Genomic DNA, 16,310 nt, shown 5'->3' with positions numbered 1-16,310 from the left:
AAATGCCGGGACGTAAGAAGTGCCATTACCTAAGAAATACCATTACCCACGTAGGGATCGCTGTTACCGGTATTGATACTTTAAATCAGGACACTTTTCTTGATTATACATTTTCCCAACACCTGACATATTCTCAATTCTCCCTCACGTCTTCAAAAAAATTACCCACTTCATTTTGATATGAATTAATCAACATATTGACAACCTGCCACCCCTCTGGCCCGAGTTGGTATCGCCCGTGTCTCCACAGCATCAGGCGCACATGTTGGGTGTGTTGTGTTGAGGATTGCAGCGATATTACAGCATTTAGCAAACCTCTGAGCACTGTCACGTTGCTGTTTGCTCTCTAACCACCACAGATACAATGCGATAAGCTTCACAGTCATTGAGAAGTCATTAAAAAATCGGTTTCATTGTAGAAAAACACTTGCACCGAGGAGGCTGACACGTTTCGAAAAGCGTGGCTGGAAACATCTACTGTTACCCGGACTGAAGGTATGCACACCTACAACCTAATTATGTGGCTCTTTAACCCCCTGTGAAGCTGCTCCTTTTATTAAACGCGCTTTAAATCACATACATGTTTGTTAAAGTCTGTGTTGAAGTCTGTGTTGCCGGCTAGCAGAGCTTCGTTAGCTTCCTCAGCTGTCAACATATGAGAGGTTCATATGGTAACTATCCACTCAATGACAAACTATACCAATTACACGTGATGTAGCAAAGTGAAGTGACTCTATTCACGACTGGTTGTCAACTTTACCCCGTGAAATGACTCGTATTTTGGCTAGATGAGAAGAAAACGCTGAGCTAGCCTCCCAGTTGCCACGTAGCTAGCCGGCTAATGGGAGCAAAGCAGCGGCTGGAGCTCTGCAGAATCACTGCCTCTGTCTGGTTCATGCCATAAACAGAGTACTATGGTACTGTACTCAAGTTTAAATACAAGTACAACACTGTAAAGATACTCTGCTACAAGCGAAAGTCATGCATTTTAAATTCTACAGAGGCATAATTTATAAAAGTATCAGCATTAACTTAAAAGTTTTAAAGGAACACGTACTCATTATTCAGAATGCACGTTTTTAGAATGATCAGTGAAGGAATAAGTCGTTAGACCTTTAGTTGAGTAAAAGTAGTAATACAACATTCTAAAAGTACTTTATTACAAGTTCAAATCATGCATTTAAAACATTACTGAAGTTGTAAATGGCCAGTTAAAGTAATGCTTTAACTCTTATAGACTACAAGTGAGTTCAAAATGATAAAAAAAAAAAAAAAAGTACAGAAGAATAATCAGTGGTGTGAAAAGTACTTTTGCCTAAATAAAAGTAGTAATACCACAGTTTAAAAGTGCTTACCTAAAGTAAAATACTTATTTTCTTTTTACATAAGGGCTTATCTAAGTAATCAGAAAATTAACTAACTACATTTTTATTTTTATTTGACTTTTTCTTATATAATGGTATTTTATTGCATGTATTAGGTGGATTTAATTTAAAATAAATGTTATCAGATAAGTAATCACAATACTAGGAATTAAGAACTTTTACTCAAGTACAGTACTTTTATTTGTTGTTTATTAATGCAACTCCACGATAATTTTGTGATCTGAAAAGAAAGCAGAAACTACAAACGCCCAATAAATGTAGTCGACATGCAATATTTTCCTGTAAATGTACTGTAGGAGTACTGTATGCAGGTCTTTAAAATAAAATACTCAAGTAAACAAGAAGTATGTCATCATAAGAACATGTACTTGTGTTAATTGCATTCTCTGCAAAACTGAAATGGTTTTATTTATGAAAAAGTGTCAAACATGCAGAAAAACTTGAATTTCGAGAGGACCTGAACACATTTCTGATTCTTGTCTTTCCTCTCTGCATTTTGAAGCTGAAGTTGAAACTTGCTTCAATAAAGAGTTATAACAGAGAAAAATATTCGTCCAATGGAAATGATTGCCCAACTCCATTAGAGACGAATATAAAAAAAAACATGATTTATTAATTTTGTTGCGGAGTCTTTGTTTTAAAATGTCTCTCTTTTGTCTTTTCCCATCAGGCTTTGCGGCTCGCTGTGCGCCACCATGAGTTCGAAGGTGTGCAGGAACTGCGGCAGCACGGACATCGACGTGGACCAGGCCCGCGGAGATGCCGTCTGCATGACCTGCGGCTCCGTGCTGGAGGACAACATCATCGTCTCCGAGGTGGAGTTCGTAGAGACGGGGGGCGGAGGCTCGTCGGCCGTTGGACAGTTTGTCTCCTCTGAGGGTGAGAGTCACTGACTAGAGCCGCACAATTACTCAAAATGTTATTGCAATATAAACTAGTGCAGTATGAAATGAAGTATTGTGGAGCAGCAGACATATCGCAGCCTGCAAATCTTGTTGAACAGTTTTAACAATACAAATGTGTTTGGTACAGATCCACTAAAGAAACACAGACCATAATAATTGGATACATTTTTTTTAATAATAACGTGAATAATGTTTCAAAAATGATCATTCCCTCCAATATCGTGCAATTGCAATATCAGTCAAAAATAATCGCAATTAGTTATTTTTCCAAATCGTGTCGAAGGGGATATCCAACATATTTAATGCAAGATTTTTATTGTTAAACTGGTATATTTACATTGTTGCATTAGTGTTTTTAGGATAGAAAAATTATAAGGAATCTGTTTTTTCTATGTTTTTTTGTAAATGTAGTACTTTGCTAACTTATTTTATGCAGAGGACGTGAGAAATTGCTATTGGCTTATCATTTCATGTGATCTTCATGTTATTCATTTATAAGAAGAGAGAATGATGGCCAGCAAAGAAAACATGTAAGAAACGAGTGACCTTCCAGTGTTACCTTTTAAACATTTTTTATTTATTGATTATTTTTCCTTAAGATATCTTTACTGGAATTCTTCTCTGTGGTCATTCTGTAAGATGGACCTTCTTCTTAAAGTCATTCGTTTTTTAGTGTATCTTTCTGGGTTGTTGTTTGTTTTTATTTGTAAATTATATAATTGTTTATGTAGATAGTAAAAAATTCACAAAAACCTTGAGTTTTCCCAACGGTTTTAATGTAAATTCAGATTTCTAATAGGAATTTAATGAATATAAACATGAATCATTCTTTAACTATCAGCACATATTTGTCCTCCTACTCGTCAGATGTGTGTGTATCTAACACACTCGCTCCGTGAGGTAATGTTAAAGTGTATGTTGTTCCACAGCTGCTTATCAGTCTGTCACATTTACCTCCAGATTATGTTTGACCTTCAGCCTGCAGGACGTCTCCCTCCTGCTGAGCCTGCTCCAGACGCATGTTACACGTTCTGTAGTTCCTCTGAGTGACCACTAGAGTGCGCTGTCAGATTACAATGCAGTACTTCGTGCTGATTTCTGCAGGTTGTGTTTCGTTTTTTGCATCATGCATCACTTGGGTTCAAAGCTGAAACAGTTAGTTAGGGTTATCACAAAAATGTAATAATATCAAAGTATTTTTTATTCTCTTTGAATGTAAATTAAATATTTTTGGGTTATGCCAGATTAAACAAGACAATTTTGACCTAAGGGAATTTTTCTTTTAACACTTTCAAAACATTTCTCAACTAAACCTGGATTTCCCGTTCTTTTTATTTACAGGACCCCTTCTCTATCATTTTTCTTAGTGGAATATTTTATGGATATTTCATGTTATATTTACTGCATAACAAGAATAGAGCACAACAACTCACAAATTGTACTGTAAAATTAGTGAACACAATTACTGTAGGAGGTAATGCAAAACATACAATTTGGATAAGCTGATTCCCTGTGAATATGCAAATTAGTTTCCTGTTATTTCTAGGTCATTTTTATAAATTTCTCCCCATATTATGATTTTTTGTTTACATTCATACATACTGAATAGGCTTCCTTTTTGTCAAATGGATCACAGGGGTTGTAACTTGGTCTTGACTAGTAACCCCGCACAGTAACACGACACAGATTTGCTGGTACACAGATTTGTAAGTAAAACGCTCGGGACAGTTATGGCGCATTTCCACTACACGGCCTCACTCGGTATGGCTAGGCCTCGTTAGGCCTTGTTAGGACTGGCTCACTTTATAGCGCATTTCCATTACAGTTTAGGAACTGGGGTAGTATCTATAGTAACGCAGTATAGGCGGAGCCGTGACGTCATCTTCAATGGGAACCCCAGAAAAACAACATCAGCTGTTAGCACTCAAGCTCACAGCTCCTCAAATCTGTTCAGAAACTAGACAAAAGTTAAACAAGTACAAACCACATACTGTCTGTGTCATGGCGAATACAGTCGCTGGTTTATTTATGCCTGTATAGGCCGTTGTTGTGAATGTGGACGGTCGGAGCATACACAACGTTAGCTTAGCCAATCTCCATTCAGAAAACACGCATTTTAAAAGGTTTTTCGCCTGCCGTCTGTCTGCAGACTTGTCAAAGCATTAATTCATGGTTTTTACTAACCGGTATCAGTATGTTGTTACTTCGGCATCATTTAGAATTACAATTAAATCACGGTCAAATATGTTCATCTTGTTGTAGTTGTAACTTGTAGCCCCCTTGCCAGCGATTCTCTCTCTAGTTTAGCATACTCAGCCCGACTCAGCCTGGTTGTTGGCCCGGAACGAACCTCGATTTTATGGGGCCAGAAAATCTGGAAATAGTACCCGCTAGCCGGTACTACGCTAAGTGGAAACGCAACCAAAAACGGGCCCCGCACGGCTCGGCACGCTTAAAGCGAGCTCCGCGCTGTAGTGGAAATGCGCCATTAAATGCCCATTAGGAAGAAAAAAAGAACTTTTTATAGTCGTAAAAGTGATTAAACGACATGAAGAATCTGCTTTTGTTTTCCGTTAAAATATCCAAGAAAAATAGTTGTTGTTGTTCTGATCCTTATCTGTCTGTCTGTATTTTTTTTTGTCTTCAGGAGGAAATGTCAACCCGAGTTTTGGAGAGAATAACCACTACCAGGGCATGGGCAGGGAGTCCAGAGCTCATACGGTGCAGAGAGGTGAGTGACCTGCAGGGGGCGACACGTCACTTTATCAGCACTGTCGGCACGAGGTTCAGCTGTGCATAAAACTGCTGTTTCATCAGTCAAGTCTAAATCCATCATAATGTAACTCATGTTAGTCAATGATACTTTAGTGACTTCCTGTTTTCGACTGTGGCTGTGAGGGAATTTGGTCGTCTTTCAACCAGAAGGTTGTGGGTTCGATCCCAGCCCATGCAGTCAACATGTCGATGTATCCTTGGGCAAGATACTTAACCCTGAGTTGCTCCCGATGGCATGGCCAACGGTGTGTGAATGTGTGTGAATGTTAGGTCCTAGAGTAAGGTACACTGCTCTGTATGAATGGGTGAATGACATGTAGTATGTAAAGCGCTTTGAGGGGTCTCAAAGACTGGAGAAAGCGCTATATAAGTACAGTCCATTTACCATTTTCACGAGTACAAGTTAGGGAGTTATACCTTTATATCCACACATGTCAAGATTATCGAAATATACAGTATTTGATTTTGCTTTCTGTTTTATCTCATTATGTCTTCTTTACGTCTAGATTACTTATTTCTGTGTTGCACCTCGCTTTAAGTATATGGTTTGTTGAATTGTTGGAGGTGCATAGAGGACATATTATGCACATTTTAAGGTTCAAAAGTCCTTATTCATACACATTGAAAGCACTTGTATTTATTTGTATACACTTCAAACATCTACTTCAACATTTATTACAGAGGAGGATGACTTCAGAGGTTAAACATTTCACAGAAGAGGCTGAGACTAAGTAGTTTCAGGAAAACATCCCTAACATGTTTCTCATTACCAGTTCTTTTCAGCCTTAGTTCATGTGCTTTCATATATATTTTATGATCTTCACTTGTAGTGTTGCGTGCAAATGTTCTTCAGAAAGCAGCAGTGTTGCAACATGCTGGATTTTATAACCTCGTCTGACACAACTGCGAGTAATTAAAGGCTTTTTCGGAGGCGATTTACCTTAAATCTTTTTATCCTGCTTGTTCAAAGAGCTCCCACAGTGAGCGCACCTTTAAGTCCCAGCACCAGTGTTTTCCCTCTTTGCTGCATAAGAGTTTGATTTTGAAGAACTGTTATATCATTCAAGTGTTTCTGGGTTACATTTCAGCTTTTTAAAAGGTGTAGATTCTGATCTGATGCACGCACGGTTGCCAGACAGACACTTATATAATATATCGCCGGTTGTTAGGCTGAAGCTGGAAAGAGTTAAAGAGGCCGTAAATAGTGACAGTTGCAGCTTTCCCCCTTTTTGTTATCTTTTTGTGTCAGCTGATAACTTTGGCCTTGTTGATGTATATCTCTCAGGGTCTAAACTGACCCCTTCCTCGTTCTCTGTCGCCCCTGAAGAGCCTTGTCTGTGTCGCTGGAGCTTTATCTCAACATCTTTTATCTGTAAACACATCAACAACAACTTGTAGAAAGAGGCAAGGAATAAGGCAAGATGGCTGGCTGGCTGCCGGCGGAGAGTCTGAGCAGCCGGGCGGCTACTGCAGCGTCTGATGTTCAGCAACGCAGAGTCACAGAGCTGTCACTGCAGCAGACGCTGAGTAATGAGTGTGTGTGTCTGTGTGTGTGTCTCTGTGTGTGTGAGTGAGAGGGAGGATAGCAGATTAGTTTAGTCCCGGTGTGAGAGAAATATGAGGATGAAGATTGGGGAATACTTCAGTTTTATTGTTAGTGTGGTTCATGAAGAAGGAGTTTTATACTTCTGTGTGTTTGGTTATTAGAGGCTTTCTTAAAGGATTCATAAAGACTTGAACGTTTGAAAAATGTTTATTTTTAGCTGTTAGGTTTTGAAAATTAGGAATATGCTTGAAATGGAGTACATCATTTAACCCTTAGAGGACCACCACGATCATTTTCAGTTTTTTAAGTTGGAGACAGATGATCTTTAGGGGGAGGTAGCAGATCAACCATAAATGCCACATAGTAGTGGTCAACACCATCGGAAAGCTGCGACTCGGAGTAATCATTTGAGCAAATCTTCTATTTTACGATACGATAATACAAAATGTCATTGTCAAAAGAAGTCAGAAATGTTTCTTGCATCACAGCAACATTTGACGGCTATGTCAAGTTCTTCTTGTCATAAATCTGTTATGAACATTGTGTTGTGATCAGGCGTCTAGTCAAATTTAAAGAGTGCGTAAAGGTGTTAAAACATTATGATGGAAGGATATAATGCCATCTCCATGCTCTATTATGTCTCATGACATTTTTGCATTGATAGCATTTGTCACCCAGTTTTGGTAAAAAGTTTTAACCAACTTTGACCGTTCAAAAGTTGATAGAATTGGGCAAAAATCCCTTACTACTAATGCTGGGATTTGGTATGAAAAACGTTTTGGCAAGCGATCACTTCTGCCCTGGTAAACGCCCGAAACCCTGTTATTGTCAATATACCTACACAAGCCATACATTATTTGAAAGCCCTCTGTCTGTTGTGGTACAGTTTCATGAGGCTAGGATCATCCTAGAAACAGTCATTTATGTTCCTGTGGTTCCACGTTATTCACAGCTGTAAGAGCCCTCTGATCTCTTACAAGTCAAAATGTCTGCTGTGAAAAAGGTCTGGTAACATGTTGTATCTCCTTTCTTTAATATGAACTGGGACAAAACAGGGAGTGTTTAGAGGTGCTTGTAGGTGGATATTGGTTTCCTTTGCTAGTCGTTTCCCTTTGTTTCCAGTGTTTATGCTAAGCTAAGCTAACCGGCTGCTGGCTGTATCTTCATATTTACTGCTCAGGCATGAGTGTTATTGATTTTTCTCAAAGAATTCCCAAAGTGCATCACTTTGAAGTGTGTGTAAAAAGTGTGTTATACCTTCTGTCTTCGTGTGCAAGTGTGTTTGTAGATTTATGTCCGAGTCTGCAGGCATCTTTCGGAGAGAACATCTCTTGTTGTTCTTTCTGTCTTCCCTAAACTTTCCCCAGTGGCCGTCTCCCCCTCCTCCCCCACCTCACCCTCTAACTGATTCATATCTGGGAGCACCCCCCCACACCTCTTCCTGTGTTTATGTTGGACATGAATGTATCACCAGTCCCTCATGTACTGGTGCTCTGCTGTGTGTGGAAGCTACGACTGGAATTTAAATGTAGCTTTAAAAGGAGAGATTTACAGTACCGGTATGTGAGAAAACACACAAACTGGAGCTGCAGCAAAAAGTGAGTTGGCTGGAAGGTGTATGAATATATTGATAAGGGGCCACATATCTTCTGGGAGTGTAGTTATTTTAATCCTAACAATAGATCACTCTGAAAACAATAGCTTGTACACAGAACATCGGTTACCTCTGCATCTTGGCTGAGCTTTGTGGCCTCTTTCAGCTCGCAGTGTTGCTTCAGTAGCACATCCACGAGCTCTGATAAACCCACTGTACACTTTACCTGCTCAGCAGCAAACTGCAGACGGGCAGTAAGAGACGAGAAGGTGGGGAACAATTAGTGTTTAGCAGCAAAAGAGCCAGACATCACCCTCTGGAGTTGAAGTTCAGACTCCTTTCACACCAAATGTATTACTCGCACATTTTGCTTTATTTCTGCCATTGTAAAAGCAGGATCTGCTTTGCTTGGTATTGTGAACCACCAACATGTCTAAATGGGAAGAGTGATTCCACTCAGCAAGTCAGTCGAACTGTTTCAGACTCATCAAAATGTTATCATGAATATAAATTATAGTAAGTGCAACATTTTTGAAAAAATCCTGTAATGTGTTGTATTGAAGCTGTAAACAGAAAAAGCAGCAGAACTGAGTACACTTTAACATTTGTACTATTTAGATTGTATTATTCTTTTATTATTTATATTGGTGTTTGTATGAAAAGCTCACCAGATTTCCATCAGATCCTGTTTGGATGTTTCAGTAGCGTTCTGCTTCAGGGTGTCCTAGTTTTTGTTCATGTAAATGTTATGAGGTGTTCTTTTCTTATTCAAAAGGCCTTATTAAAGATTCAGTCGTCCTGAGATGAAGAGTTGCATAAAGGGTTACGTTTTTATTATTTGTTTGAATGTCCATACAAAAACAAAAGGCTTAGAGCACAGGTTGAGGATAGCCGTGTGTGAGAGTTCGCCTGTAACTCTGCGTGCTGTTGTTCCACCTTCTGGAAAACCGCCTATAATAAAGGGAGTGGAAACAGGATTCTTTGTGTGTGTGCCAAAAACAACATCAACAAGCTCACATGCAAACACGTCATTCTCAGTGTCAGCTTTCATGTGTGTTTCATGATAACATGTAGTCATACTCATCAGGGGGATTCCTCATGGTGAACGATCATGTAGTCAGTCGAGTGCCGCTCTGTCATTCTGTGTAAAAACCACAAGACTCTCCATTACAAAATAGCAAGTTGTGTCGTGTAGACTTGGCTTGAAATGCAGTCTCAACTCCAGTGACGAGACACAGAGTCAGAGCAGAGAACTGAGCTCCAGACGTGGTCAGCATGAGGGTGTGTGTGTATGGTGTGGTGGGGGTGTGTGTCATGCTGATGATGAAATCTGCTGGTTTAAGATCTAAAAAATTAAACTGAAACAACGTGGTGAGTTCAGAGCCCCTCACATTCCCAGACACACACACACACACACACACACACACACACACACACACACACACACACACACACACACACACACACACACACACACACACACACACACACACACACGCTTGTTCCACTTGTGAACAGTGTGTTGTTGTGTTTTGGTGTGATGACTCGCACAATAGTGTGTGACACTCTGATTTATGGCATGCTTTCCATTCAAATCTCAAGTGTAACTTAACGATTAACCGCCCTACGGAAAACCGGACTGTCTGGATTTGAAAATGTTTGCTTCAACACCGAACATGTCTTTACGACCTTCCTTCCACCTTCATCCAGCAACCTATCCACAAATGTATTATAAATGTGTGTGAGTTTGAACAAATGTGTGTAACGGCTTTGTGCTCGTCTGCAGGCGCGTGTGTCCCGATGTGTATGCAGAGCTTTGTTTGCAACCCGGTTATGTTTACTTGCGTGTGTAATGGCGTAGGTGTGTGTGTGTCTCTGCACCAATAACAGATTGGTTTTTGGATAAAATGGTTACCAACAATGTCAGATAAGATGATTATCATGCTTGTCCTGTACGTAAGAAATTGTAAATCAAAATGGCCGAGCGTGGTCATACACCTAGAGGACAAGCCTTTTACTAAATCAGTCAAGTCTTCTGTATTATTCGTTGCTGGTATTTCTCCTACTTTTTCATTAAGCTCTGATGATTGCAGACTCAAATGACATGTCAGTTTGCTCTACTCTCTCTATCCATTGCTCTTGAGAAAGAAGTGCCACTTTAGTCCTTTTCCTATTGATGATGTTTTTTGCCAGCTTTTCACAGTATTTTAAAAGATGGTCATTTGTACCTTTTTAGAAGATGAGCCTTAAACTTTCAATTAGCTTTTTGCTTAAACGTACTTCCCGTTACATTTTTGTTCTGCATAAATTATAAAAAGCTGTTAAACTATAAATAACATAAGAAATGTCTAGGAAAAACGTATATTCTCTGAAAGCACAAAAATCATTTAAGCTGTGACTGTCCTAGAAATAATAAATTATTCTCATGTTTACTTACTGGCTTACAACTCAAAATGTCTGCTTCGAAACAGTCTCTAAAGACGTATCTCATATGTTAAATATACATAAAAAACAAAGTTTCAAATTGCAGTTTTGGGGGTATTGTGTAATGTCTGAAATTGTTTGTGTAAACTGACTTGCTTTTTGTTATACGTGTGTCCCTGCAGCGAGACACAGCATCAACACTCTGGGTCACCAGCTGCAGATGAACAAACACTGTCTGGACACGGCGCTCAACTTCTACAAGATGGCGCTCACCAAACACCTGACCCGCGGCCGCAAGTCGACCCACGTCATCGCTGCGTGTCTCTACCTCGTCTGCCGCACAGAGGGAACGCCACGTATCCTTTGTGTTACCTAAAAAAAAAATGAAATGACTAAAGTAAGTTTTTAGTACAGCTACCAAGTTAACCATCACAAAATCACAATCTTAAAGGAAACCCGATCAAAGGCTTTAACAGATCAAGAGCTGCGTTTCCTGCATGCATGAGTTCTTCTATTAGCTGAGCAAAACTGCGGCGTCAGCTGAGACAAAGTTGCGTGTTAAAATTGCAAACCTCCGTCTAAAACACATCAAAGTCTACAGTTTACTTTTGATGTGAGCCAACGGAGGCCTTTCTTAACGTCTCATAATCTGCTAACGGCAGCTTATTGAAGTTGGGAGCGATGTGTCATCGTTGGGATAATGGGACTTTTAGACTCATGCTGTTTTAATCAGCAGGGCAGCTCGTTGTGTGTTGTCAGTTTGCTCCTGACTCATATCGCCTCCGAGGATGGACGTGTTACGTAAGTTCAGTGCGGACGGGATGGGTTTACCTAATGAAAGCAGGGCGAGGAGGGTGTAATGCCTTCCTCTTGCTGCATTGTTTACGGGGCTTTTGTATGTGTGTGTGTGTCAGTGCAGGCCTGTCTGTTTGTGCATGTTTTGGTGCAGTGAGGACGGGGTAAAAATAGCTCCGCTCACTTCCTTTTCCACAGCTGGGTGAGTCTGTAATGTTGTCGCAGGGGAGAATCGGGACAAAGATGTAGGCAGAAGGAGAACAGAGTGCAAAATCAAAACATCCGACTGAACCTTGAGTTTTAGTTTAACGCGGATCCACTGCACGGAAAACCGGACTGTCTGGATTTGATATCTTTGCTTCCTTCCACTTTTTTTGTCTTGACGACCTTCTTCCCACCTTCATCATTCCAACGTTTCCTTCCTTCCTCTCCCTCTGATTTCGGCTTCTTTAATCCCCCACTTCCTCTTTGCGGAAAGACAAAAGTAAAGTAAAAATATCCCCAAAACTGACACAATCGTGCATGCAGCCATTAAAACTAATCAAAACAAATGTCATGTAATACTCGATCAGTTCCTGTCCAGCTGGAGCATGCTTGATGAATGATGGTACATTTTTCATACTGCATTTGTTGATGCAGAAAAACAATTTGCCTGCATTTCCATAAACCATAGCAGCTGTAATACCTTTATATTGTACTCATTTATGCAGAGATCTGTGAACACAGCAACTTCACTAGAGGAAAGTCAGACAAGGAAATAAAACCAGCTTAGTCAGACTTCACTAATATCAAAGTAAAAACGGCAAAATAAGATATAATATACAAGTTCAAAGAAAATGTCCCCTCCTACAGTCAGCTGTTAGGAGATGAGTTGAGGTTAAAACTGTTTTTTTTCCTATTCCTTTTTTAGTTTTGGACCAAAAGCAAGATTATTTGTGGTAGTGTGGATGACCCTCTTGATGTTGATTTATAGTTATAATAGATTTGTAGAACCTTATCAGTGGGAAGCATAAAGTTAACCTTGTGACCTGTGCGGTGGTCAAATCTATAATGTCCACCAGGGAATAAACGAAAAGCCTTTCAAAGGACGCGAAAATGAATTAAAAAAAAATCAGAGAAGGAAGGTTGACCCTCCCATGGTTGTCTCAAATACAACTGTCTTTCAACCGTAACAAAGATTTAACTGATGTTTTAAAAATGCCATGTGTCACTTTGCGTGGTTAAAATGATGTTATTATAAATTAGAGACGCAGCATTTACTTTGGTACAGTTAGTATTTTGCAACAGTTTGTGACGGTGGTGAAAACATAGGTTGTTCGACTCATTTATGAAAAACTGAGAAAGGCCTAATAATTGCCAGGCTGTCAAGAAGATGCTGTGATGTTTAGCATCTCCATAAGACGAGGAGACGATCGTTATTGTCAATATACTCGAGTACAACCAGATTTTTTTTGTCAGGCGTCTCTTAGTGCAGTTAAAAATAGAAACAAATAAATGAAAGCAGTGAGTTCCTAAACTGAAAACCAAACATTGACGCAGATACCTTTTCAGCTCGAAGTGCAGCTGCTTCACTTTAATCATCCATTTCTCTGGATATTGAAATAGGCGAGTCGTAGCGATGGTGCTTTCCTTTGTATTTCCTTACCTGTTTATGAACATGCGTCCCTCTCTGAGTGGACCCAGATGTGTTGAAGGACTTGCTGCTGTTTGTTTTCCTGATTCAGGGAGTGGCCTGTAATCTCCACACGGCGTGCGCTGGGATTATATTTTCCATTTCATCTGAGCTGCTGCCGCTAATTCCATTGTGAGGCCTTTTTCATTCAGAGCAGCTAATCCGCCCTACAGCCGGACAGGTGCAGCATCGCCACGGAGACGGGTCCAAGTGGGGGGCGGTCATTGGCAGAGGGGGGGGGGGGGGCTGTCCAGAGGCTGACGGGGGTGTGTGTGTGTGTGTCTCTGAGTGTTTTTCTCAGTTTGTGTGTGTATGTCTCCATTTGTGTGTGTGTGTGTGTGTGTGTGTGTGTGTGTGTGTGTGTGTGTGTGTGTGTGTGTGTGTGTGTGTGTGTGTGTGTGTGTGTGTGTGTGTGTGTGTGTGTGTGTGTGTGTGTGTGTGTGTGTGTGTGTGTGTGTGTGTGTGTGTGTGTGTGTGTGTGTGTGTGTGTGTGTGTGTGTGTGTGTGTGTGTGTGTGTGTCTCTGTTGGTGTGTGTCTCTGTTGGTGTGTGTCTCTGTATCTGTGTTTGTGTGTGTCTCTCACTCTATCTGTGTTTGTGTGTGTCTCTCAGCGTGTCTACATATGTTTTCATGTGTGCGACTGTAGGTTTGTGTGTCTCCGTGTCCATGTGTGTTTCTCTGTTTGTGCGTGTGCATGAGTGCCCCATGTGTATCTCAGTTTGTGTGTCACTGTCTGTCCCAATGTGTTTATGTCTGTGTGTGTCCCCGTGTCCACGTCGGTATGTGTCCATGTATGTTTCTCTGCAAGTGAGTGTCCTTATGTGTGTGTGTCCGTCAGTATATTTAGCAGTGTGGTCTGGTCAAAGGTTGTGTTCAGTGTCTCGTTAGATTTACTGTCTCAGCTGCTCACTTCATGATCGTCACACCGGTGTCCACTGTGCAGGTGGAGAGTCAGAAAATACACTTTTGAAAGTAAAAATAAAGAAACACTATTTTATAGAGACAGACAGAAAGAGAGAGAGAGAGGATGTTGTGAGCAAAGGTCAGACGGTCAGATTTGAGACTTGTTATTTGGTCCATGTTTTAATGTGAGATTGCAGGCTTCAGATCAACTGTTAAACTATTAGTCTGATTCAGGCTCGGTCACAGAACAAATAAATGGACTTGATATGTCATCTGATACTGTATGTGATTGTTCAACTATCCTAACTTGGGAAAATGATAATCACGACAAATAGTTTTTTACCTGTGATTCTTAATGTTTATTTGCCTTAACCTGTTTCTCTCAGACATGTTGCTGGACCTCAGTGATCTCCTGCAGGTACGTTCAAAAACTCCAGTCAAATTTTAAGATTATATTATTTTATTTGTTGATAAATCTGCAGATTATTTCCTTGATTAATAAGATAAAAAATGGGAAAACCACCCTCCTTTTTTTCTAGAAGGTGGTGCCTTTTACATGTCTTTTTTTTTGTCCAATAGAAAGTCCAAAACCTCTATTCGATTAAAAAATGTAAGACCAGAAGAAGCAAATTTACACAACTAAACCATAAAATATGTGCTGGAAAACCGGCTTAAAGTTAGTGAAATAAATAGTTTAGTAGCTGCAGATTTATTTTAATTCTTAGATTCATCACCTGTCGTTGCAACTCTGAATTTAAACGGGGCTATTTTTTGATTGATTGACCATTTACTTTAATTGATTCATTCCACAAATCTGTGAATATATGGTTATAAAGCCATTTAGAGTAAAGGAACTCCTAAACTTAAAATAACTTTTCCATACTTTGAACTCTTTAATGTCTACTGATGCCCACACTGTTACAGCAGCCACTTAAATACACACTGCTACCACAACTCCCATCATGCATCTCTGCTCAACCACTCGGTCCTGCAGTCATCTTCTTGTATTCAGACGTGTGTGTGTGTGTGTGTGTGTGTGTGTGTGTGTGTGTGTGTGTGTGTGTGTGTGTGTGTGTGTGTGTGTGTGTGTGTGTGTGTGTGTGTGTGTGTGTGTGTGTGTGTGTGTGTGTGTGTGTGTGTGTGTGTGTGTGTGTGTGTGTGTGTGTGTGTGTGTGTGTGTGTGTGTGTGTGTGTGTGTGTGTGTGTGTGTGTGTGTGTGTGTGTGTGTGTGTGTGTGTGTGTGTGTGTGTGTGGAAAGCCCTCCATTTGTCTGCATGTTTAATGGCAGCAAATTCACGGTGAGTCAGGGGTGTGGTGGAGATGGTGTGTGGGGGGGGGGAACATTTCTCAGTCACAGCTGGTCAGGGGCTTTTATTTTTATGCACCCAGCTGTCCTGCAGGAGCTGCCCCCCCACACACGCACACCTCCCCTCCCCCGCGGTCCACACCCCGGCATGAGGAGGCTGGGAGTGGATTAGGAGTGGATTTTGGGTGGGTGGGGTTATTAATGTGCAGCATTTAGGCGGCTGTGGGGTGGAAATACCACCAATCAATCCTTTTTTTTTAACACATCCACACCCAGGGTCTGCTTTGCATTGTTTGGATGAATGAGGCGTTAAAGTGAATCACGTGGATAACCATATGGGATCAATGCAGGCGGTGAATATCAGCTGTTCTCTGGCGCTAATGTGATGAGCTCTGCAAGATCTTATTCATCCAACCACATGCTCTGAATGTGTTTCACATAAGATGCATTTCTCCACTGCACACATGCAGGGTTTGGAGTAACAGGTGCAACACACAGATGATCCTGCACACTGTTCATTGCACATTCTCTCTTATTAATAGGAAGCAATGCAACACGTTTTTTTCATGTTGAGATGTGGTTGTAAGGTTTTATTTTATAGGAACAATCCTCATTTATGTACAATGTTGTGTCCGGCTAGATGCTAACATATCTTTAGGGTGTATTTTATCTGTTGGAGTGTGAAGCTCTTGCAAACTCTGGCCGTTTCTCAATCGCGAGGAAACTGGCTTCCAAGCCAATATTTCAAGGATGCTACGTCATCGAGTGCCGCCGAAGGACTGTTCCAATCTCCAGCATACTTGGAATTCCACTGAGGGCACGTCCTTGGTTTGGGGGTAATTTCGAGGCTGCACATGGGTAGACTTTGCGTCCTTAAAATTCCCACAATGCTTTGTGCACGGACCAATTTCCCCAAATCTGTGGCGGAAAATGTAAGGCTGGGCCTCTCATATGACGCACACTTGCTAGCCTGTTCCACTCTTCGTTTTCCGAATGCCAGGAAGG

The 16,310-nt window shown here is 40.7% G+C and overlaps 1 protein-coding gene across 1 annotated transcript in view; it reads left to right on the top strand.

Moving 5' to 3' along the window:
* Positions 1-82: 82 nt before the first annotated feature.
* brf1a (BRF1 general transcription factor IIIB subunit a) overlaps positions 83-16,310 on the top strand; it is a 117,838-nt gene continuing 101,610 nt past the window's right edge. Inside the window, exons 1-5 of the mRNA XM_079692686.1 lie at positions 83-495; positions 2,056-2,264; positions 4,938-5,021; positions 10,812-10,985; positions 14,386-14,417. Of these exons, the coding sequence (XP_079548812.1) occupies positions 2,081-2,264; positions 4,938-5,021; positions 10,812-10,985; positions 14,386-14,417 (474 nt within the window). The 5' untranslated portion in view covers positions 83-495; positions 2,056-2,080. The remainder of the gene's footprint in view (positions 496-2,055; positions 2,265-4,937; positions 5,022-10,811; positions 10,986-14,385; positions 14,418-16,310) is intronic.

The sequence above is a fragment of the Notothenia rossii genome (assembly GCF_949606895.1).
Source record: "Notothenia rossii genome assembly, chromosome: 7".
Classification (NCBI taxonomy): domain Eukaryota; kingdom Metazoa; phylum Chordata; class Actinopteri; order Perciformes; family Nototheniidae; genus Notothenia; species Notothenia rossii.
This window is presented reverse-complemented; position numbering and strand designations above follow the sequence as displayed.